Here is a 24,389-nt window from a genome sequence, read left to right as displayed (position 1 = left end):
CACACACACACACACACACACACACACACACACACACACACACACACCCAGGTTCTCCTCCAATTACTGTCCTAATTCTGTCCTCTTGTGGTCAAACTTGGCATTTCCATTTCCTTATCTCTAATTTATTCCTCAAACTGTCTCCTGTCTAATCATCTGCTGAAACCCCTACAAAGTCACCAAGAATCTCCTATCTGTTAAGATCAAATGACTTTTTTTTTTAATGTGATTTTAAAAAAAATTATTTTATTTTTGGCTGTGTTGGGTCTTTGTTGTTGCTGCGCGCAGGCTTTCTCTAGTTGTGGCGAGCGGGGGCTACTCTTCATTGCGGTGCGTGGGCTTCTCCTGTTGCAGAGCAGGGGCTCTAGGCGTGTGGGCTTAGTTGCTCCGCAGCATGTGGGATCTTCCCGGACCAGGGCTAGAACCCGTGTCCCCTGAATTGGCAGGCGGATTCTTAACCACTGCACCACCAGGGAAGTCCCAAGATCAAATGACTCTTGATTCATAGTGTCTTCTTTCCTCTTAGTTTCTATTCCTTTCTAAAACTCTTTAATCATTTAAAACACTCATTCTACAGTCTCTTTCAGATTAAATCCTCAAGGTGCTATTCCTCCTACTGGTCTTTCTTAAAAGAAGAGAAAATCCTCACATGATTTTAAAACTTTTTTCAAATCATGAACTCATTTCCAGTGGGGATTGTTTTTTCTGCAGCACTCTTTTTGCCCTGGGTTGCAGAGGAATTCCTACACAGCCATTTATATAGCTTCTGGAGGATGCACCATGGATTTCATTGCTTCAGGACCAGTTTTTGCACTGTTTGGTTTGGGAATAGGTCATGTCGATCCACATGGTGCAGGACTTGGGCTTCAACTTCTCATAGGAGACTTTTATGTTTCTTTATATGTAGAAAAGTAGGTAGAAACAATGGGTAGAATTTTTCTTATCATCCTCTCACTGAGAGGGTAGACCTTCCATACTCCCAGCTTTACTCAGAGATTTCAGCTCTTTGTCTTGTCTCCTGTTCCTGTGTGAACTTTAAAAGCCCAGCCCCTGGATCCTAGCTCAAGAGTTGGCAAACTATGGCTGGCTGCCTGTTCTTGAATTAAGAATGTTTTTTTATATTTTTAAAAGGTCTATGTATTGTGCTACAATGGCAGTGTATTGGTTATGACAAAACCTATAATGGCCTGTAAAATCTAAAATATTTATTATATGGCCCTTTACTGAAAAAGTTTGCTGACCCTTGGCCTAGCTTCTAGGGCCTATATTCCATCAAAATCTTCTTTAGGCTTCAATGGCAAAAGACGTCCTTCAGACCTTAACTGACATGTATGCACATGTGTATACGACATTGTAGGCTGTGTCTCATATGTGCTCATGAGACACTGTACTTCTTTCTTGAATCCCTTTATTCTCTTGGCATCTGTGACATCCCTTTCTTCTACTTTTTCTCTTTCATCTGCCTCTTCTCATTTTCCTTTACTGGTGCCAATTCCACTGCCACTAGTAGTTGGTCCTTTTTAGGAGTCTGGTCCTTGGCTCTCCTTTTTCCTTAATGTATATACTTTCCTGAGGCTACGGCTTCTTAAAGTGCGGTTATTGACCTGGATTGTAATCACTGGGTAATATTAAAACTGCAGGGACTTCGCTGGTGGTGCAGTGGTTAAGAATCTGCCTTCCAATGAAGGGGACACGGGTTTGAGCCCTGGTCAGGGAAGATCCCACATGTCACGGAGCAACTAAGCCCATGCACCACAACTACTGAGCCTGTGCTCTAGAGCTTGCATGCCACAACTACTGAAGCCTGCGTACCTAGAGCCCATGCTCCGCAACAAGAGAAGCCACCGCAATGAGAAGCCTGCGCACCGCAACAAAGAGTAGCCCCCGCTTGCCACAACTAGAGAAAGCCCGCGCGCAGCAACGAAGACCGAGCGCAGCCATAAACAAACAAACAAACAAACAAACAAACAAATAAATAAATAAATTTATTTTAAAAAGAAAAAAAACCCTGCAAGTTCCTGGCTTGAATCCAGACCAAATGAGTCAGAATCTCTGTAGGTAGGGCCCAGGAAACAGAATTTCTTTTTAAAATATTTATTTTTAATTTATTTTTGGTTGCATCAGGTCTTAGTTGTGGCATGTGGGATCTTCATTGAGGCATGCAGGCTCCCTTGTTGCGGTGCGCAGGCTTCTCTCTAGTTGTGGTGTGTGGGTTTTCTCTTTAGTTATGGCGCACAGGCTCCAGGGCATGGGGGCTGTGGAGTTTGCGGCACGCAAGCTCTCTAGTTAAGGTGCGTGAGCTCAGTAGTTGTGGTGCACAGGCCCAGGTGCCCCATGGCATGTGGGATCCTAGTTCCCTGACCAGGGATCAAACCTACGTCCCCTGCATTGTAAGGCAGATTCTTTACCACCGGACCACCAGGGAAGTCCCAGGAAACAGAATTTTTAAACAAGTTCTCCAGTTTTACTTTTGTATACCAAAACTCAAATTTGTGAACTATTGCCCTAAGCAATTTCCCTCATTATCATCATTTTAACTATCAGCAATATGCTTATAACTAAAAATTGTATTTTCAACTCTGCCCTCTCTCCTGAACTGCATATTCTCACAGGAATTGTTTATAGGTACCTCCACCTAAATCTCACATGCATAAACTTAACATGCACAAAAGATGTTCTTCTCAAATCTACTCTTCCTCCTCTGTTCTGTTTCAATTAATAGTACCACCTTTCACCCTATAGCTCCGGTCAGAAACCTGGGATCATTCTCAACTCTTCTCTTTCCTCTATTCTCATATCTAAATACTGTTGTTTCTACCTCCTAAATACCTTTTGCATGGATCCCATCGTCTCTATCCCCAGCCACTGCCCCTGTTCTGCCTATCATCTTCACAACTCCAGGACTGTCACAGTAGACTTCTAACTACAAGATGCCCTTACCTTTTCAAATCCACACTCCACAGAGTTCTTTTTTCTAAATGCAAAATTTATGATCTTTCACTTGGATTTCAGCCATACTGCACAATTCCAGGGGGTACCAGTACCTAGAATACAAAGTCATCTAACTGGTATCTCCACTGTTCTCATTACAGCCAGAAGGATCTGATCATATTACTCCCTTCAGTGGCTTCCCAGCATCTGCAGAATAAAGTCTCAGCTCTTCACATTTCAGATGAGGCCTGCCCTGCTGTACCACTGCCAACCTCTAACCTACCATCTGGCCTTCCCACCCCTCCCTCACACTTTGTGCTCCATTTGGGCAGGATGCCCTTTCTGCCTTCACTAGCTCAGCAAATTCCTCTTTTTCTTCAAAACTCAGCTAGGGTGTCTCTTCTCTGTGCAGATTTTCCTGAGTCCTCTAGGCAGAGCTGACCATCCCCACCTTCAGGTCAATTTTGATCTTGTGCCAGCTCATGTTTATTACTCCACTCTCTGCTAGATTTTCCTGCTAACTCTTTCAGCCCCCACATCTGGCACAGAATAGGTTGCATGGTAGATGTTCCTAAAATTGAAATGGGCCCAAATAAGTCAAGGGTGACACTACAGCTGGAGCCTGAGTACCTAGGAGTACAAGGCCTCGATCAGAGGGAGTAGGAAAATCAGAAGAAGAAACAAACAGTTCATGGGGGAAGTGGGGAGAGACAATAGTTTCTGCAATAAACATGCTGAGCTTAGAATTGTGACAGAATATTCAGGTGGAGAGGTCCAAGGGGGAACTGGAAATGTAATAAGCAAGTTTCAGGGAGAGATCAAGCAGCACCAGAGTTAGAGATTTTTGGGACTCTGAAGCTGTAACAGCTGATGAAATAACCAAGAGAGAATAATAACCCAAAAGAAGAAGGCAAAGAACACCTTGGGAATCATGAGGCAAGAGGAAGAAAAGACAAGATGACAAGAAAGAAAAGTTGCCAAGGAAAAAGATAAGTACTAGGTGAATGCAATTTTAGGAAAACTAAGGGAAAACAGTTTCAAGAAAGGATGGGATTAAATTATCCAAGAATGACTACGGGTACCTGGGTTGAAAATAGTACACTAAAGAAAAAAAAGTTTCTGGAGAATAGCTTTTCACTCCAAGCATTTAGAGCATTTATTTTTACTTGAAGCAACCTAAATGTTTGTTTCCCCTGAGCTGTAAAGTTAAAAGTGCAAACATCAAACTCTCTTGGGGTTCTCCATGTACATATCCAGCATCAGAAACCACAGGGCACTCATAAGGGAAATCACGCAGCTCTCTGACTGCACAGACAGAGCCATTCCGAACAGCAGAAAGAAAACAAAGTCAGGATAAATAAAATCTAATCTGGGTTATACCTGAAATAGGACCCAACTGTGCCATTTTCCCTAGCCATGGGAGAGGTTCTGGGCCAGGCTCAAAGAGAGACATCATGAGGTTTGATTTCTTCTTGCTGTCAGCCTGGGAGTAGAGCATTCCGTGCCATTCAGGACTAGATGGAGAGAAGATGGAAGATCAGAAGAACATCAAGCCTTGGACTGTCAAGTTAAATAACTCTAGCCTGTGTTTTTCTCTTGAGAGACATGGTTTTCAGCTTTGAAATTAGGTGCATTACTTTTAGTAAAGTCAAATCCTAAACCTAAAAATGCATACTGATGTCCCCTAATATTACCATTCCTTGGAGACAGGTATTATTATTCAATTATGTAGATATGGAAATCAAAAGCAGTCTTAAAAGAGAAAAAAAAAATCACAAGGGCAGCAAGTAGCTGCAGGGGTGGTGATGAGTAAGGGCTGAGACCTATAGGTCTTTTCAGCCACCTCGGCATCATTCACAGCAGCACCACAGAGAGAAGCCCTTCAAACAAAGGGCACAAAGCCATCACCCAGCTCTGCTCCCACTTCTCAAAGGGCCTCAGGTGATTTTCCTACTCAGAGACAGTACAAGTAGCCTGAGTACCAAGAAATACAGCAAACTGATACCTAATAAGAATTGCGTTCTTCTTTCTGGATCAGCTAATTTTAACTCAAGCAGAAAAGGAGCCATGCTTCCTCTGAGCATTCCTAACCTCTTGATTTTCTCTACCAGTCAATCCCAGGTGATGGCCAGAAGATGACCTCTTCTTCTCTGACAACAGGTATTATAGAAAGGGAAGCAGAGAGTTTTGCAGATTTTGAGACTACAGAGAAAAGTGAAAGCTAGAAGGGCTTTCCTCATAGGGAAGGAATACAGCAGAGTGGTTACGAGCATGAGCTATGGAGTCACAATACATGGATAAGATCCTGGCTCTTTCATTTACTAGCTGTGTGACCTTGAGTAAGTACCATGACTTGCTCTCTAAGCCTCAGTTTCCTCATCTAAGGAATGGGGAGAATACTGATACCTCCTGTATAGTGAGGTATATAAAGTACCTAGAGAAGTACCTGGCACATGGTAAAATGTTCAGTGTTATCAGTAGCTTTTTTCAATTAGTTTTACCTCCTCATTTTATAGCTGAGGAGTCTGTGCATACTGCATAAGATCCTATAACAAGTTAGTAGCATTACTTAAACTGACCCCAGGTTTCCTAGGTAGGATGGAAAAGAGGAAAACTGAGAAAAGATATAATATAAATGCAATATAATTAAAAGGCTCACTCTGTACTTATTCTAGGGGATGCTTTAAAGAGTAGTGTAGAAGGTGATAGTAGGTGGGAAGGATATGGCAGAGAGAGACAAAAAGGGACGAGATCCTTTCTATTCTTTCTTTCAGAAAAGTCTGGGGAATACTTCACTGTAAATTGATTCTCCCTTTCACTCAACCAAAGGTAAAAAAGTTTCTTACCCTAATTGAACTATCGCCACCATTCCTTCCACTTTTAGGCTGCCATGAAGCAGGACACAAAAGTTGGGTATTTTGCCTGCAATCTGATTGGCTGAATTTTCATCTTCGTTGTCATCAGTTATACCAGTACCCACCTCATCACCTTCTATGAAAAGAAGAGAAACCCAGTCAGACTGAGATTAGCTACAAAAACCCCAAACTCCAGTTGTACTCTTGGCTGTTTCTAGCCTTGGAAGGAAAGTATACAGAATTATAAAGGAATATTATAACAAGTAAGAAAAACTCATATTCTGGTTTTCCTATGTCCAAATAAAAATCAGTTTTCACATGTTATATGAATTCCATTTATATGAAACATCCAGAATAGGCAAATCTATACAGATAGGATGTCAGTAGTTACCTGAGGCTGAGAGAGATGGAAGGTTATGGGTTGACAGCTAAAAGGTTTCTTTTTGAGGTAGTGAAAATTCTAAAATTCTGATTCGAAAATTGTGGCTATGGTTGCATAACTTTGTAAATATACTAAAAACTACTGAATTGTACACTGTAAATGGGTGAAATGTATGGTATATGAATTATATTTCAGTGAATCTGCTACTAAGCTATAGGTTCTCTGGGGGTTTCAGGCACCATCGAAACAGAAACAGAGATTCAGAGATGTCAAGAGTGTTCTCAACTGACAGCCTTCAGGCAGCACGTGGATGGGATACCCCAAAGAACAGTGACTACTCCATAAGTTTCTTGACTCGCTTCTCCAACTCCAGGTTCTCTCATACACTCTGCTGACAAATGAATGAATCTTCCTCCAATTAACTTCCTTCTGGAACTATCTGTGTACTCAAGCTGATTCAAAGACTTTCTAATTCAATAGAAAGATCTTCCTGGTTTAGTTTGACATTCAACAGCCCTTACAACATGGCTCCATTTTGCCTTCCCATACTTTTCTTTCCACTGTTTTCCTATACAAACTCTTCGTTTTGCCCACTTTGTTTCTTGGCAATTTATATGGGCACGCAGAATTCCCAGGACCTTAGGAATAAGGTAAACTCAGTTGTTAGTTATCAATATCAATAATAATAACAGTAAGGTAAAGTATAAACAAAAGGATCATAATCAGCCATCTGTGAGAACATATCAAAGATTCTGTCTATGAATATGTGATGGAGGGTTATGGAATACCTAACACTCCAACTGAGATAACCATGAGTAAATGGAAAGTGGTCATAACTCAGTGAGCGGAAACCTGATTGTATACACTTCTTGGAGAAAGCTGTTGAATACAAAGGAGACGGTCAACCTAAAACAGAGAAAAGAGAAGTTTCAAGTGCTAGAGACTAACATTCTCCAGAGAGATGCTGAATGTAGGAGATATGACTTTATAGTTGCTGGAGAAATACATTCTGCAGTAATGAGGCCTCACAAGGACCTGGATTCATTCACTCATTCAACAGTATTTACTGAGTATCTACTATGTGCTAGGCACCAGTAGAGAAGAGGTGTGGTTTCTCCCCTTATAAAGCTGTATTCCACATTTATCAGGCAACCTTCTGAGAACTACTTTGGTTTCCCCAGCATGCTCCCACAGGGAAAGGCAGAGCCCAGGATGAGGGACTAAGCATTGTCATCTCTAAAGAGGATTTCCACTGTAAATTAATGAAGCAGCATACAATAAATATGTGTCAAAATGCTTTCCATAGTTATAAAGCAGCAGGATTAGTTTTTTAATATATCAGGCAACACATTATTTTTTAAAAACCCAATCCAATAACTACTCCTTTCACCCAAATTCTGCAAAATGGGCTATTCTACTATCTAACATTTAAGAATAAATTTAGATAATAAGATACTTCATATGTATCACTGGAATAGGAAGAGAACTCACCTTTGTTAAGTGCTATAGGTAGGACCAGATGTCTGGACAGAACTGGGGGACTTGAAATATCAGCTATATCAATAAATCCCACTATTTCCAAATCTGAAAAGAAGGAATCAACATAGAATTAACTCATAACAAACAATAAATGCTGGAGATGGTGTGGAGAAAAGGGAACTGTCCTATACTGTTGGTGGGAATGTATCAATAAACTGGTACAGCCGCTATAGAGAACAGTATGGAGGTTCCTTAAAAAACTAAAAACTGAGCTACCATGTGACCCAGCAATCCCACTCCTGGGCATATATCCGGAGAAACCTGTAATTCACAAGGATGCATGTACCCCGATGTTCATTGCAGCACTATTTACAATAGCCAGGACATGGAAGCTACCTAAATTTCCATCGACAGAGGAATGGATAAAGATGTGGCACATATATACAATGGAATATTACTCAGCCATAAAAGGAACAAAATAATGCCATTTGCAGTGACATGGATGGACCTAGAGATTGTCATGCAGAGTAAAGTAAGTCAGAAAGACAAATATCGTAAAATATCGCTCATATGTGGAATCTAGAAAAATGGTACAGGACTTCCCTGGTGGTATAGGGGTTAAGAATCCACCTGCCGGGCTTCCCTGGTGGCATAGTGGTTGAGAATCCGCCTGTCGATGCAGGGGACAAAGGTTTGTGCCCCAGTCCGGTAAGATCCCATATGCCGCGGAGCGGCTAGGCCCGTGAGCCATGGCCACTGAGTCTGCGCGTCCGGAGCCTGTGCTCCGCAACGGGAGAGGCCACAGCAGTGAGAGGCCTGCGTAAGGCAAAAAAAAAAAAGAATCCAGTCTGGGAAGATCCCACACGCCCCGGGGCAACTAAGCCCACACTCCACAACTACTGAAGCCTGCGTGCCTAGAGCCTGTGCTCTGAAATAAGAGAAGCCACTGCAATGAGAAGGCCACGCACCGCAATGAAGACTAGCCCTCGTTCGCTGCAAGTAGAGAAAGCACACGTCTAGCAACGAAGACCCAATGCAGCCAAAAAAAGAAAAGAAAAAGAAAAGAAAAATGGTACAGATGGACTTACTTGCAAAGCAGAAACAGAGACACAGATGTAGAAAACAAACTATGGTTATCAAGGGGGGAAGGGGGAATGGTATGAATTGGGAGATTGGGATTCACATACATACACTACTGTATATAAAATAGATAACTAATGATACTGTATAGCACAGGGAACTCTACACAATGCCCTGTGGTGACCTAAATGGGAAGGAAATCTAAAAAACAGTGGATATATGTATATGTATAACTGATTCACTTTGCTGTACAGCAGAAACTAACACAACACTGTAAACTATACGCCAATAAAAATTAATTAAAAACAAAGAATTAATTCGTGTTACGGGAAAGTACATTATTTTCTATGTACTAGATTTCATAAACACAAGGTTTAGATCGGGAATTCAAATATGTTGACTAGGAAGGTTATTAGAAGTTTCTCTGAATGACTCTGATACTTTGCATTTTAAGTAACTAAGAAAATAAGGACAACTGTCTTTTATTTAGGGGACCTAAGTTATACGACAAATCAGCTAGACTATTTTTATGAGGCTAGGTCCCCAGCCAAGGCAAAAGCTTAATGGTTAAATCTCTCTGAATAGTCAGGACATTCAGGTCACCAGGGGGCGTCGTAGTCAAATACTTCCACAACAACTGCAAGCAGCTATGCTTGGAGGGTAAGGCTTTTGCATTAAAACTGTTTCCCTGAGAAAGAAATACATTCTCCACAAAACCAAGGTAGCAGTCTACATATAACAATGGTTTCTTTGCTTTATAGACGCTGTATTAAAGACCAAAAGTATTTGTTGAAAATCTAAAATAAGTTAAAAAAAAAAGTTGTAACCCAAAGTACTTTCTGGAAGTTTTTTCTGATTATATAAGTAGTATAAAAATGTAGAAAACACTAAAAACTGTAAAGAAGAAAAATAAAGTCACTCATCATTCCTCATCAAAGGAAACCTCTATTAATATTTTACTGAATTGCTTTCTTCTAGGCATATACACATTCATATTCTCAAAACAATGTTTTAAAAAATCAGGATCATGGTGAGTATCACCATACTTCTTATACATCAGGAAATCTGCTTCTCTGGAGTTTTGCTATCATTACCTTCTTTAGCTGAGTAATGAATGAATCAGCATAAGCAGTTAATATATTTTTCATCTGAGTAGAAAAAGGCCTACATTTTAGTGGTTTAAATATAAGCTGTAACAAAAATCTTAGACTCAAGTTTTTATAAGTTAGTTCATTAAATAAAAGACTATTATCCTTATTTTCTTAGTTACTTAAAATGCAAAGTATTAGAGTCATTCAGAGACCTTCCAATAACCTTCCTAGTTATCATATTTGAATTCCCCACCTAAACACTGCATTTGTGAAATCTAGTACATAGAAAGTAATGTACTTCTGGAAAGAAAAGATCTATTCGAAGTTAGTCATCCAAAAAGGGTGGGAGGGAAGTGGAATCTAACTGGTTTGAAGGCAACAAAACATTTGGCACACTGCTGTCTAGTCACAGTGAAAGAGATGGATGACCTGCTTCCAGCAGGAGCAGAAAATAAAGGCACAGAAACCAAAAAAGCCTGTGCACAGCCTTTCACTCGAAAACTCCTTAAAATCTACACACCCAAGAATGAAATGAATTTCCAGCTGTACTTAATTTTAATCATTTTAAAAAATTTTCATTATATCTTTTATTATTTATTTATTTATTTATTTTTGGCTGCGTTGGGTCTTCGCTGCTGCGCGCGGGCTTTCTCTAGTCACGGTGAGAGGGGGCTGCTCTCTGTTGCGGTGCGCAGGCTTCTCACCGTGGTGGCTTCTCTTGTTGTGGAGCATGGGCTCTAGGCGCGCGGGCTTCAGTAGTTGTGGCACATGGGTTCAGTAGTTGTGGCTCACGGGCTCCAGAGCGCAGGCTCAGTAGTTGTTGAGCATGGGCTTGGTTGCCCCGCAGCATGTGGGATCTTCCCAGAGCAGCGCTCGAACCCATGTCCCCTGCACTGGCAGGCGGATTTTTAACCACCAGGGAAGTCCAATCTTAATCATTTGTTGATTGAATAATTACCTAGTGAACATCTACTAAGCATCAGGCACTAAGCCAGGCACTGAGGGTGTGCAATGGTGACTCAAACAGTGACGGTTCAACATATACCCACCACTCAAGGAGTCCACCTGCCAATATAAGACAACTCTCTTCTCTACTACCCCTGTTACTTTTGATTCTTGGCGTTGCCAATTTAACCTAAGCATAGCACTGGCAACATGGTAGAAGCCATAACACATTGCTTTCTTTTAGTCATAATACAAACTGCAGGATCAGAGGGGTACAGTATATCAGAGCCGAGACCTGAGAGACCATCATTTCTCCTAGAGATTCCACTCACCTAGCCAATAAGCACTAGAGGAAGTGACTTGTCCAGGGTCATAGAGGAAGAGTCACACAGCCAAGTCTAAAAGCTAGCTCTTCATATATGACCTTAATAACGATGCTAATCAGTCTTACTATCTCTATTAAGAACTACCTCAAGGGGGCTTCCCTGGTGGCACAGTGGTTTGGAGTCCACCTGCCGATGCAGGGGACATGGGTTCGTGCCCCGGTCCGGAAGGGTCCCACCACATGCCGAGGAGAGGCTGGGCCCGCAGGCCGTGGCCGCTGAGCCTGTACATCCGGAGTCTGTGCTCCGCAACGGGAGAGGCTGCAGCAGTGAGAGGCCCGTGTACCATCAATAAAAAAAAAAGAAAAAAAAAAAGAACTACCTCAAGGATTTCAATGCTAGTGAATCTGGCCCTGGTTTCCAACTCTAGTAATTTGTGGTTATAATCATCTAGGATTAGGGATTAACTCATGACCTCACCATGGAAGACCACTTATCTGCCACCCCTTAGGCAATGCATCCTCCCATCCAAAGTATACTGACATTTCTTTTCAACCCTCCTGGAGAGAGGAGAGTAAAAGTCAGAAGTTAGAAGAAAGTAGGGATAACAGAAGAACTAACAAGGAAGTATAAAAAAAGTTACCTGTGTTAATGACTTTAGGGATAGGATCGATTTCCTCATCTACAACAAAAGGTTCTGGCCTGGGGAAGACTTGCACATCAGCGGTGAGGTGGCCACACTTGAGAACAGCATGGAAAGGTGTATATGCCAGATCTATCAGTTTTCTAGAATATGATGATTATTTGTTACAGAAAGAGTAATATGATATGTAAAATTTTTTTCAAGTAATCTTTTTAAGATGTCAAGTTTGTTTTCCCTTCAAGTTGATTCCAAAGCTATGACCTGACCATTTGTGAACTAGAACAAAATCTGATATTTTTGGTGAGGAAATTTCAATTCTGAAAAGCCCAAAAGCAAGTTAATCTTCGAAATTGCTGTCATTGTAAGGAAGTCAATACCTACAGACATTATAGATTTAGTCATTCTTAAGTTAAAAGGGAGTCAACACTTAAAAATCACTACTACCAATCATTTTATCTGAAAAGTGTGCAACTTGGGGAAAATGAACTGACACAATTAGAAACAGTAAAACAGATATTATTGTCTGACATCAAATTATAATGCTGGATTGTAAGAAGGCAAAAACCTCAAAGTATATACTCACCCAAACATAGACTGTACATTTTTCAAGCACAGGGGGCCATCAATAGTAAAAATTTGCCCTTCACCATTGTTTAAATCTATAAGACGTTCAAGGCAATCCAAGGAATCAGTGCTCTGAAGCTACAAAGCAAAACAGATGACTCTTTTAAAGTGGCATAAAATGCCAGATTGTTATTAGTACACTAAGGTCACAAAACGAAGATGATTTTTTGTTAATAATGTGAGAAGGAAAATAACTAACAATTTTGACTCAAGGTTACCAAAGAGGAATGTTATATAAAATTATACCATTTCATTTCATTCCAAGTAGTTATGCAAAGATTCAGAGGTGACCACAGTTGGTATTCACATAGCACCTTCCCTTCCAAGTGTTTCTAACATCTTTTGGTAAGAACCATTATTATTTACATTTTAAAGATAGAAAAACTGAGGTGAAGAAAAGTTAAATAACTTTCCAAAATAAATGGGAAAACCAGGAGGTAAGAGTTTAATAAAACATACATCAGAGTAACGTTACTTAACAACAACAAAACATCAAAGCATACTTCTGTCAACATTTCTGATGTGATGGACATAAGAATTCCTAAGCGAGGGAAACATCTAACCCCAAAAAGAACATTCTGACTCTGTAGAATCTTAAGAATCTTTGTGGGAAGTAGGACGGATAATAACTCCAGCTATGTTTCCTGAGATGTGGCAACACTCTGCTTTCAGAGAGCATTTGAGACATAGAGTCTTTTCAAATATAATCAGTAATTAGTCTCAGTTGAAACAATGGAGTTCAATGTTATAGTATAGGCATGCCTCATTTATTGAGTTTCGCAGATAATGCCTTTTTTAAAAAAACAAATTAAAGGTCTGTGGCAAACCTGTGTTGAGCAATTTGACTGGCACAAATTTTCCACAGGATTTCTTCACTTTGTCTCTGTGTCACATTTTGGTAATTCTTGCAATATTTCAAACCCTCCAACAGCAAAAAGATTACAACTTTTTGAAGGCTCAGATGATGGTTAGCACTCTTTGGCAATAAAATATTTTAAAAATAAGGTATGTACATTGTTTTTATTTAGACAATGCTATTGCACTCTTAATAGACAACAGTATAGTACAAACAAAACTTCTATATGCGCTGTGAAAAAAAGAAATTAATGCAACTTGCTTTATTGTGATCCCCGCTTTATTGTGGTGGTCTGGAATGGAACCTGCAATATCTCCGAGACATGCCTGTATATGTAATATAATATTAATGGAATATACTAAAAAATATATTCCATTTCTGAATCCTAAAATGTATCTAATCAAACTAAAAAGAACTTCGTAAAAAGCATTACCTCCTCCAGATTTGCCATGCACATGATGTATAACTTAGATGGGAAAGGAAAAGGTAGTGGGAACCTGTTGCTCTCACTGCGTTGGCTGTGAGTAGCTAGGGAGTGCCGCAGTGACCCTCTACCAATGCCAAGACAGCCATCTGTCACCAGAACAACCTGTTCACAAAAAGTGAGAGAAGTTTTGTACATGAAATAACATATTTATTTAATGAAGTCTCATTTGGCAATGTTTTCATTTCTCCCTAATTGCATTTACACTGAAAAATGTACCTTTGCAGGAATACAAACAAAGATGTGAATAAATCTCAACAACATTTGTCAAGTGAAAGATGACAGACACATTGTATTGATACGATTCTACACATATATATTAAGTTCAGACCACGTAAAACAAAACTAAGATAAATCAAATAGGGGTTGTGGGGTGAGTAGAAAGGGGCATGAGAAAACTCTGTAGTAATGGAAATGTTCTATATCTTAACTGGAGGAGTGGTTACATAGGTATATACATTTGTGAAAACTCAGTAAACTGTATACTTAAGATCTATGCATTTTACTGTATTTTATCTTATTAAACCTTTTTAAAAAAGCACCTACCTATGAACACTTAAAAAAAAGACAAAACCGTTCATAACCAATTCTTACTTAATTGTATTAAAACTAGAATCCTATCTCTTAGAGAAGGAGTTGGCATCTAAGACACTGGTGTCAAAAATGGCATAAAGGGTACTTCCCTGGTGGTCTAGCGGTAAAGAATCTGCCTTCTAGTGCAGGGGACATGGGTTCAATCCCTGGTTGGGGAACTAAGATCCCACACGCCCTGGGGCAACTAAGCTCACGTGCCCTGGAGCCTGCACACCACAAAGAGAGAGAGAAAACTCGAACGCCACAACTAGAGAGAGGCCCCCCCCACAACAAAAAGACCCCGCATGCTGCAACTAAGACCTGAAGCAGCGCAAAAAGAAAAAAAATGGCATAAGGACCTATTTTATGTGTGTCCCTAGGAAGTACCAGCACAGAAGTCTGAAGACTGAACCTTGACACTTTATTTTCAAAGATGACAAACTTTACCTACCCCTGGCCAACTAAAATGACAACTGCATTAAATATGTATTCATAAAAGCCATTTAACCAGACATGGCCAAGACCTTTAAAATGCATTCTTAATCAACCTGTAATTTTTAAAAGCCTTCAAAACATACCAACAATAGACGTTAGAAATCATTTTCCTTTCCCTGTTTAAAGCAATCCTTGGAAAGTCCTGGGTGGACTTCCCAAGCAATCCAGGGGAGGATTATTTTTGCTCTCCCTAGCCTTGCCTAGTAACTTAACAATAACAAACCAGTAAGGCAGTATTAGGTGGTCGCACTACGTGAAGTACCAAGACTGGCACTTACTTCTAAAGCCCAAGAATGCTTAATAGAGGTTCCCTGGAGAGATGTTATCTCTTGGGAAGACAGTCAAGGCAAATCCCTGTTCTAGGTACCAACAACTGCTACATAATGATTTACTTCTGCCACTAGCTTTTTCAGATGCTGTGTGATAATGAAATATTTCTTGTAATGTCAAAATGAGACAGACTTTACTCAGATAATGAAAACATAGTCCAGCTCTTTAAAAACCTGGTTAAAAATATTCCACATTAAAACAAATCCGTTTGATAGTAACTGATTATAAAAACAATCACTAATAACATCCACTGTGTTTTGGACCTGGTTCACCCCAAAACTCACCAAGCAAGTCTAAGTGGATCCAGGCCCAGCTCCTTCCCCTCAGGGTACAGTATATCTCAAATTCAGATTCCTCCTTTTTGCAAAGGAAGAAAGAAATATTAAAAGGCAGAAGTCTGCATGGTGCACAAGGTCTGGCTCTTACGTGTTTTCTGAGTTTCTTCTCTAAAACCACTGAAGAAGTGGCAAATGAAACTGTGCTACCTGCTAGCTTCCAGTTCAGAAGACATTGACAACAAAACTTCACTTATTCATTATACTGCTAGGAAATTAGACAGTCTATATGCATGGTTTTACCAAATAAATAATGTTTATGAAGCAAGGTGCCAAAGGTTTTTATTTCTGAAAGGAAATTGATCAAAAGGTATTTACTAGCTTTTTTAGCAAGTGTCCACTAAAGTGATCTGATTTTTAACCTTTAGTAGTAGCTCAGGGTCTTCACTAACCCATGAGTTCATACTGTATAAAACAACTCAACTACCTGAGTAAGAAAAAACAGTAAGAAAAAACAAAAAAGCTTAAAAAAAAAAAGCTGGGTTTATTGAGATATAATTCATATGCAATAAAATTCACCCTTTTTAGTGTATAGTTCTATGAGTTCCGACAAATGCATTCAGTGATGTAACCACTTCTACTATCAAGAACAGACCAGTTCCATCACTTCTCATATTCCCTCATGTTTTATTTGGGTCAGCCCCTAATCCTTCCTCACCCCAAGGCAGCCATAATCTTATATTTATTTAAAAAACAAATATTGGTGATGCTACTGACATTACTGAGGAATCTCGTATTTGACCCTATAATAAAATATCATATACTATGGCCCACTGACTGTTTCTGTAAATAAAGTTTTACTGGAACAGAGCCATGCACATTTATTTACTTATTATCTATGACTGCTTTCGTGCTATGACAAGAGTTGAGGAGTTGCCACAGACACCTGCAAAGCCTAAAATACAGAAAAAGTTCGCTGATTCCTGTTGTAGACTATTATGATTTTTCTTTTAGCAACTTTTCTGTTTTCTCCCTTAAAATATGCTACCATGTCTCAAAGCACCTGTTTATAGCAAACTTCCAATCACTACAACTCTGCTCTGATTTGATGCTATATGTGGACCTATTGTGGACTCTTAAGGAAAGGGCAACAGATTTTATGACATACACCTCACTTTTTAGACAACCCAGGTAGCTGAGAAGGTTAAAAGTCTGCTGAATAAATGCTACACTGGAATAATGAAGAATAGACTATATTGTACTGATGTTTACAATTATATCACTCAAAATTATAATCGCCCCTTCCAGGGGGTATTCTAAAATTCCACTGTGAGCCCTTTGTGCTTTATACAAACAATGCTAGTTTGCAGTAAGTCAATTTACTAGGAGGATGCTTTCCTTAAGGCATATTTGTGCTACTTTCTGAGTATATTAGTGTTGATTTAGTGCCTTCTTTTAAAAAGATACCAAAAGCATATAACATAGTTTGTGGAAATTACAATGTATGCTGTGTCAGAGCCTGAACAAAATTGAAGCAGCGCAGTGGTTAATGTTTTTAACTTAGGGCAAAGAAAAAGAATTGATCATTACCTGACAAGGAATTGCACCACCCCATTCTTGCTGAACGATATTGCAAACACCAACTAATGCAGACTCCAAGCAGGTTTTATCATAATCATCCATATTACTTAGTGCTTCCTGATTGAATGAAAGATAAAATTGCTCATTATTCTTTACTGTTTTAATTTGTTACCAAAAAAAAAAAAAAAAACTGTTTAAAGCATGAATGTTACACAGGGGACATTGTGTTTCTGAGAGCCCAAAGCATATGTTCTTAAAGAAAAATGGTAAAACAGATTTCCTCAACTATAAAGGATGATTAAAAGAGCTTCCCCCGGGCTTCCCTGGTGGCGCAGTGGTTGGGAGTCCGCCTGCCGATGCAGGGGACGCGGGTTCGTGCCCCAGTCCGGGAAGATCCCACATGCCGCGGAGTGGCTGGGCCCGTGAACCATGGCCGCTGAGCCTGCGTGTCCGGAGCCTGTGCTCCGCGAAGGGAGGGGCCACAACAGTGAGAGGCCCGCGTACCGCAAAAAAAATAAAAAAAATAAAAGAGCTTCCCTTTATTCTGTTCTCTCATCAGGTGAGAGTGAATTGTCCATCAAGTTCATATCTTTATTAAGTGGACCTTGAAAGAAATAATTAAAATGAAAAATGTTTAAAGATGTAACAAAAATAATGACAAAATTTACTGAATACCATCATCATTCTAGGCATTTTACATGCATTTAATCATGACAACATCCTATAAAGCAGCGGTCCCCAACTTTTTTGGCACCAGGCACCAGTTTCATGGAAGACAATTTTTCCACAGACGGGGGGTGGGTGGGGCGGGGCAGGGCAGGGGATGCTTAAGGCAGTAATGTGAGCGATGGGGAGTGGCAGATGAAGCTTTGCTGGCTGCCCACTGCTCACCTCCTGCTGTGTGGCTGGGGGTGGGGGTTGGGGACCCCTGCTATAAGGTATAGATAATTAACCTATTTTTATTTTCTTTATTTTAAAAAAATTTTATTTATTTATTTTTGGCTGCGTTGGGTCTTCGTTGCTGCACATGGGCTTTCTCTAGTTGCGGTGAGCAGGGGCTACTCTTTGTTGTGGTGTGCAGGCTTCTCATTGCGGTGGCTTCTCTTGTTGCAGAGCACGGGCTCTAGGTGTGTGGGCTTCAGTAGTTGTGGCATGCAGGCTTCAGTAGTTGCGGCACGCAGGTTTCAGTAGTCGTGGCTCACGGGCTCTAGAGCACAGGCTGAGTAGTTGTGGCGCACAGGCTTAGTTGCTCCGCGGCATGTGGGATCTTCCCAGACCAGGGCTCAAACGTGTCCCTTGCATTGGCAGGCGGATTCTTAACCACTGGGCCACCAGGGAAGCCCAATTAACCTATTTTTTTTTTTTTTTTTTTTTTTGCGGTATGCGGGCTTCTCACTGCTGTGGCCTCTCCCGTTGCGGAGCACAGGCTCCAGACGCGCAGGCCCAGCGGCCATGGCTCACGGGCTTAGTTGCTCCGCGGCATGTGGGATCTTCCCGGACCAGGGCACGAACCCGTGACCCCTGCATCGGCAGGCGGACTCTCAACCACTGCGCCACCAGGGAAGCCCTAACCTATTTTTAAAATAAGGAAGCTGAGGTACAAAATGATTAGGTCACTTTCCCAGGTCTTACACCTAGAAGTGGCAGAATCTAGATTTGAACCCAGTCAGTCAGACTGCAGGATTCAACCATTACTCTTCACTACCTATATAGCAATTCTTTAAATTTCAGAACTGCTGAACATCCAAGATCCTTAGTTTACTCATCTATAAGAAATCCAGTGCAATTAAAAAAAGAAAAAAAAAAAAGCTTTTGAGTCACTTAAAAAAATGTGAGATAAGGACTTCCCTCATGGTCCAGTGGGTAAGACTCCATGCTCCCAATGCAGGGGGCCTGGGTTTGACCCCTGATCGGGGAACTAGATCCCACATGCATGCTGTAACTAAGAGTTCACATGCCACAACTAAGAGTCTACATGCCACAACTAAGAAGCTGACATGCTGTAACTGAGACTCTGCATTCCACAACTAAGGGTCTGCATGCTGCAACTGAGAGTTCACATGCTGCAACTAAGACCCGGTGCAGCCAAAATAAATAAATAAATAAATAAATAAATAAATAAATAAATAGATTTTTTTAAAAAATGTGAGATAATAAATGATTTAACAAAATTTTATTACTTACATTTAAAAAAGCAAACTATACTGATCCTGAATTTCTAAACTGCCTAACAACTATTAAACTGTTCATTTTAATTCCACAAACACTTACTGACTGCTCACTATGGGCAAGGAACTGTGCTAGGCATTGTTGGAAATAGTAATAATTTAGAGATATTGTCGGAAAGTAATTCTTTGGCATATCACAGACAACACCTTTGGAAGGTAACACCTATCAATCAAGGTTTTAAAATGATTTCTTGGCATCTGTAAATCAAAGGCTATTTGTTGGGGAGGAAATATAGTCCTGAAACACTCTAGAATAAGAGTTTTATAAGAAAGGACTATTTTTCTTTTTTTAAAATTTATTTATTTTTGGCTGCGTTGGGTCTTCATTGCTGCGTGTGGGGTTTCTCTAGTTGCAGCAAGTGGTGGCTACTCTTCATTGTGGTGCATGGGTTTCTCCTTGCGGTGGCTTTTCTCGTTGCATAGCATGGGCTCTAGGTGCATGGGCTCCGTAGCTGTGGCTTGCAGGCTCAGTAGTTGTGCCGCATGGGCTTAGTTGCTCCGCAGTATGTGGGATCTTCTCGGACCAGGGCTCAAACCCATGTCCCTTGCATTGGCAGGCGGATTCTTAATCACTGAGCCACCAGGGAAGTCCCTGGAAGGGCTGTTTTGCATCTCAAGTTTTATAGAAAAGTAGAAAAGAGTAAAGTGTTGAACCTAAAGATCCTGAACTTTAGGGGACAAGGCACTACATCCTGAGATGCTCCCCTCCCACAGAGAATTCCAGAAAACCAAAAGAGGAGGCTATAGCAACAACTCACAGCTCTAACTCATAGCTCTAACAGCAGAAGGCCTACTGGTTATGAATCCTTGTTTTACAGTTATACTCAGATATTATAACAATAGACTTATCTTTAAATAGTGCCAGTTCTAAATATTCAGTGCAATATAATAATACTGTTTTCCTTCCTATAAATTGGGCCCGGTACATATAATAATAACTCACTCCTTTTTGTACCTGTAGGGTGTTATAATCTCTTGTGAAGGGAACCATCAATTCCCAGAGTGATGAAAAAACCACCAGAGCTGTAAACTCAAGCTTGTAATTTGTGGCCATGTGTTCAAACAGCATTGTCAAACCATGGGCTGCCAGGTGCTTGCGCTGATATTCCTCGGACCCCTCGATAGACACAGGTCGGGTCATGGAAAGGGATACGTCCATTACCACCACTGTAGGCATGATGAAAGTGATCCCAGTGTTCCCAGTCAGAACGTAAACAGATAGCTATAGATAGAGAAATGCTGTAGAAAATAAATATGATTAGGTCTTGCATGTCATGGAGAGAAAAAAGTATTTTTTTAATCATAATTTTAACCTAACTTTCCAGAAATAAGTAAAGGCAAACCCCATTTAAGTTGAGGTGAGGACAAATCTTCAGGGAATTCAGTGGGAGAGAAGCAAGCAGCTTAGTTCACTGTGAGGACCACTCCTAGAATCACCCACTAAATGGCCATAAATCAAGGACCATCTTAAATGTTTCTAGTAAAAACAAAATAAAACAAAATATTAAATTCAGGAGCTCTTGAGTTGAATACTTTCAAATCTTACACAACTTAATATAAAAAACACTCCTACATCACCTCTCCAACACTTAATTTACTAAAGAACATTTCTAGTTGTCTTATGGTGGTGCTTTTTGACAATCAACCATTCTTTTTGGGCACCTTCACTATCTTACTCAATACAACAGTATTTGGGCAAGTGTTTGCTGAACTATCTTGTTGCTTGATGTCCTTTTTAAAAAAATTAAAATGAACGCAAAATATAAAAACAAAAAGTCGGGCTTCCCTGGTGGTGCAGTGGTTAAGAATCTGCCTGCCAACGCAGGGGACACAGGTTCGAGCCCTGGTCCAGGAAGATCCCACATGCCGCGGATCAACTAAGCCCGTGCGCCACAACTACTGAGCCTGCGCTCTAGAGCCTATGAGCCACAGATACTGAACCCAGGTGCCACAATTACTGAAGCCCATGTGCCTAGAGCCCGTGCTCCGCAACAAGAGAAGCCACCACAATGAGAAGCCCGCGCACCGCAATGAAGAGTAGCCCCCACTCACTGAAACGAGAGAAAAGCCCGCGCGCAGCAACGAGGACCCAACGCAACCAAAAACAATAAATAAATAAATTTTTAAAAAAGAAAAGTCTAGTAAAGTCATAGTCTAAATTAGACAAAGCTGGAAATCATTAAGCACGACAAAAACAACAAACTGCTAGCCTCAGTAGTACTCACTGCAGATAAACGAGGTAACAGCTCTTTAACTATGAAGGAAAAGAGCAAAATTCAAGAATATGTATGACAGCTGGCATTATCTCATGAAACTGTATAAAAGTCAAAATGTAGACGAAATGGAGAAAACAAAGAGCTTTTTAGAATTATGGATTGAGAATTAGCATGAAGAAAACATTTCTGTGCTCAAAAATAAAGAAAAAAGTTCCCAGATATACAGATCTGCTCTTGCTGCTGCTACTCTATTATTAAGCAAACTATAGTCTACTCACACAATGAAATATCATATAACTATAAATAAATGATACATATAGATATCAGAAATATTTATATAGGTATTAGTAACTGAGAAAAGCAGGTCACAGGCCTGTACGTATACACCGATTACAACTTCATAAAAATCATACTGCATATATTGCATATATACAATTAGAGAACACTCAGGATGGACATAAACAAGTTAGAAATTTAATGTTCACTAATTTGTTTTTTGGAATTTATTTCAAAACACTTAACAGTGGCCAGAGGGCTTGTTTTAGTACAGTGTCCAACTGCAAACGTGTGCTATTCTAAAATTCCATTTGTAAGTAGGCTGTTGGGAACTCTGAGCATATTGCCTCGCGGAAACAATGTTATAAATGGGGATCAGGGACTCATGTCAAGTAGGAAAAGCCTTTTAACCACATAATGGCCTTTCAAATACAAATGCCTCATGTATCCAACATCGATAAAGACTAAAGGAGATATATAAATTACTCTTCCAGACTCCTTTCCAAAATGTTTAACCATTTTTATAGAAAAAACTAAAATGTGGGATTCTCTGGTAGTGCAGTGGTTTAAGAATCTGCCTGCCAATGCAGGGGACACGGGTTTAAGCCCTGGTCTGGGAAGATCCCACATGCTGTGGAGCAACTCAGCCTGCGCACCACAACTACTCAGCCTGCGCTCTAGAGCTCATGAGCCACAGCTACTGAGCCCACGTGCCACAACTACTGAAGCCCGCACACCTAGAGCCTGTGCTCCACAAGAGAAGCCACCGCAATGAGAAGCTTGTGCACTGTAACCAGTGGTCCCACTCTCCGCAACCAGAGAAAAGCCCACGTGCAGCAACGAAGACCCAACGCAGTCAAAAATAAAATTTATTAAAAAGAAACCAAAATGTGCATCCTTATTCTTCGCCTCATTAAGCACAGCATGTTAAACATAATTCACTCTGACTTAGCATCACAACTTTGAACACCAATACTGCCCTGCACGCTGCTGCCCTCATGTTTTAATTTATACCAGCATTCTCCCAAGTGTGTGCTGCAGAACACTGTCCTGGAGGGATGCTCCAAGAAAAATGAGTTTAGGTCTTATTAAAGACACTGAGAAGCTCACAGCAAAGAATCCAGTTTAATTTGTTAACTCTGTGTTTCCCATTTAACCCTTCTCTGATCATTAGTTGGTGCCATGGAACAAGTATTGTATAGAACATACCCAGAAACACTGCCTTGTACTCAAGGGATCAAGGCTGTTGTGTTCTGTTTTGGTGCCTCCTCTTTGTAACTAATTTTTGGACCATCATTTTGCATTCCACTCTTCTCTGTAATCATCCTCCCTCTTTCCGATTTGCTGCTTCTTGGCTACTATGAGTTGGAAAGCCAGGTAATCCAGCTTGCTAAAACTGTGTCCGAAGTCAAAGTTAACAGGCTCTGAGAGCCTGTGAGTTTCTTCTGCTGTCAAGTGCATGAGCTTAGGTGTTATCAACTTGGTGCTATTTCATCTACTCAGTCTTTCCAGACCCTTTCTGGGTCTCAGCTGTGTTGTTCAAGAAGTGAGGTACTGTGCAATACTGGTTCAGCTACACTACATTAGATCATAAGCTCAACAAGAACAGGGACAGTGTGAGATTTTGCCCACCAATGTCTCCTCAGAACCTATCACAGCAGTGGGCACACAGTATGTACTTGACAAATACTTGATAATGACTAGTAAACTACCTCTCAGCACCAGATGTAACATTAATTTTTTGGCAAAACACATTACAAATTTTAACTCTGGACACCAGAAACACACTTCTTCCTCTCCTCGTTCAAGGAGAGATATCAGGAACTTCTACGCCTCTGCCCACATATAGAGTTTATCCAGCTCCTATGGTATTCCCATTCAAGCACAGAGGTCTTTACGTTACTGAAAGCTGGGGATGCAGAGTACTGGCCTCATCTCTTAGGAGAATGAGAATCAGGATACACAGATTTAGATCATATATAAGAAAACATTTCCAGCTCACAAAATCTGCTGTAACACTGGAATGGGTGACCATAGCTGGCAGGCTTGCATTCTGGGGAGACACTTATGGAGCTGGCTCTTTCTTCAGACTGATGTATTTGTGTCCACCCCCAAACACCGCCCCCCCCCCCAACAATGGCAAAGTCATGGGAAACCAGTTTAGAACTCAGGTTGTCAGCACAGAAGTAAAAGATGGATGGATGTTCTTTAAGGATGGTTCACTCATCTTTTACTTCAAGTAGCCTAGGCTTGATTAAAAAAAAAAAAAAATCCCTGCCCACACAGTCCAGCAATTTTGTGAAAATACCATGTTACTTCTCTCTTGGGTTGATTCTTACCCTAAGGTCCTCCACCCCACCCCCATAGCTTTCTCATAAGTACAGTTTACATACAATGCTTAAGACAACTAGTGGTCTTCTTTTCTCAAGAACAGTCTACTCCTGAGAATAGCCCTTAGCCCCTTGATTTGGTCATCTCCATCAGCTACACATTTATAATTCTTCCCAGAAGGAGACAATTAGCTCATTCATAAAGAACTGATTCTGAGGAGTATCGCTCTTCAAGCGTGATTCCACTCGAATTTCTAAGGATCCGCTAACTTAATCTTAAATTTGTCTGTTGGCCTCACATCTCCTGCCCGGATGAATCCCCTCCACCGTTCAGTCACAACTTCACCTCTAAAGTGGCAACCTGTAAATACAGAACTCCTGCATTTGGATCG

General features: G+C 40.6%; 1 protein-coding gene across 5 annotated transcripts in view; it reads right to left on the bottom strand.

Moving 5' to 3' along the window:
- INTS14 (integrator complex subunit 14) overlaps positions 1 to 24,389 on the bottom strand; it is a 42,055-nt gene that overhangs the window by 17,066 nt on the left and 600 nt on the right. For 3 of the 5 annotated variants that reach the window (XR_010839782.1, XM_059057754.2, XM_067029642.1), the window contains exons 2-9: positions 20,131 to 20,414; positions 16,957 to 17,064; positions 13,643 to 13,798; positions 12,313 to 12,431; positions 11,730 to 11,872; positions 7,660 to 7,752; positions 5,778 to 5,922; positions 4,312 to 4,445 (exon numbers count right to left, since the gene is read on the bottom strand). Coding sequence is in view for 3 of the 5 variants with exons in the window: in XM_059057754.2 (XP_058913737.1) it covers positions 4,312 to 4,445; positions 5,778 to 5,922; positions 7,660 to 7,752; positions 11,730 to 11,872; positions 12,313 to 12,431; positions 13,643 to 13,798; positions 16,957 to 17,064; positions 20,131 to 20,352 (1,120 nt within the window). In the remaining 2 variants the exon portion in view is untranslated. The remainder of the gene's footprint in view (positions 1 to 4,311; positions 4,446 to 5,777; positions 5,923 to 7,659; positions 7,753 to 11,729; positions 11,873 to 12,312; positions 12,432 to 13,642; positions 13,799 to 16,956; positions 17,065 to 20,130; positions 20,415 to 24,389) is intronic. The other 2 variants (XR_010839783.1, XM_067029643.1) reach the window with 1 other exon arrangement.

This window comes from Kogia breviceps, chromosome 3 (genome assembly GCF_026419965.1).
Source record: "Kogia breviceps isolate mKogBre1 chromosome 3, mKogBre1 haplotype 1, whole genome shotgun sequence".
NCBI classification, from domain to species: Eukaryota; Metazoa; Chordata; class Mammalia; order Artiodactyla; family Physeteridae; genus Kogia; species Kogia breviceps.
This window is presented reverse-complemented; position numbering and strand designations above follow the sequence as displayed.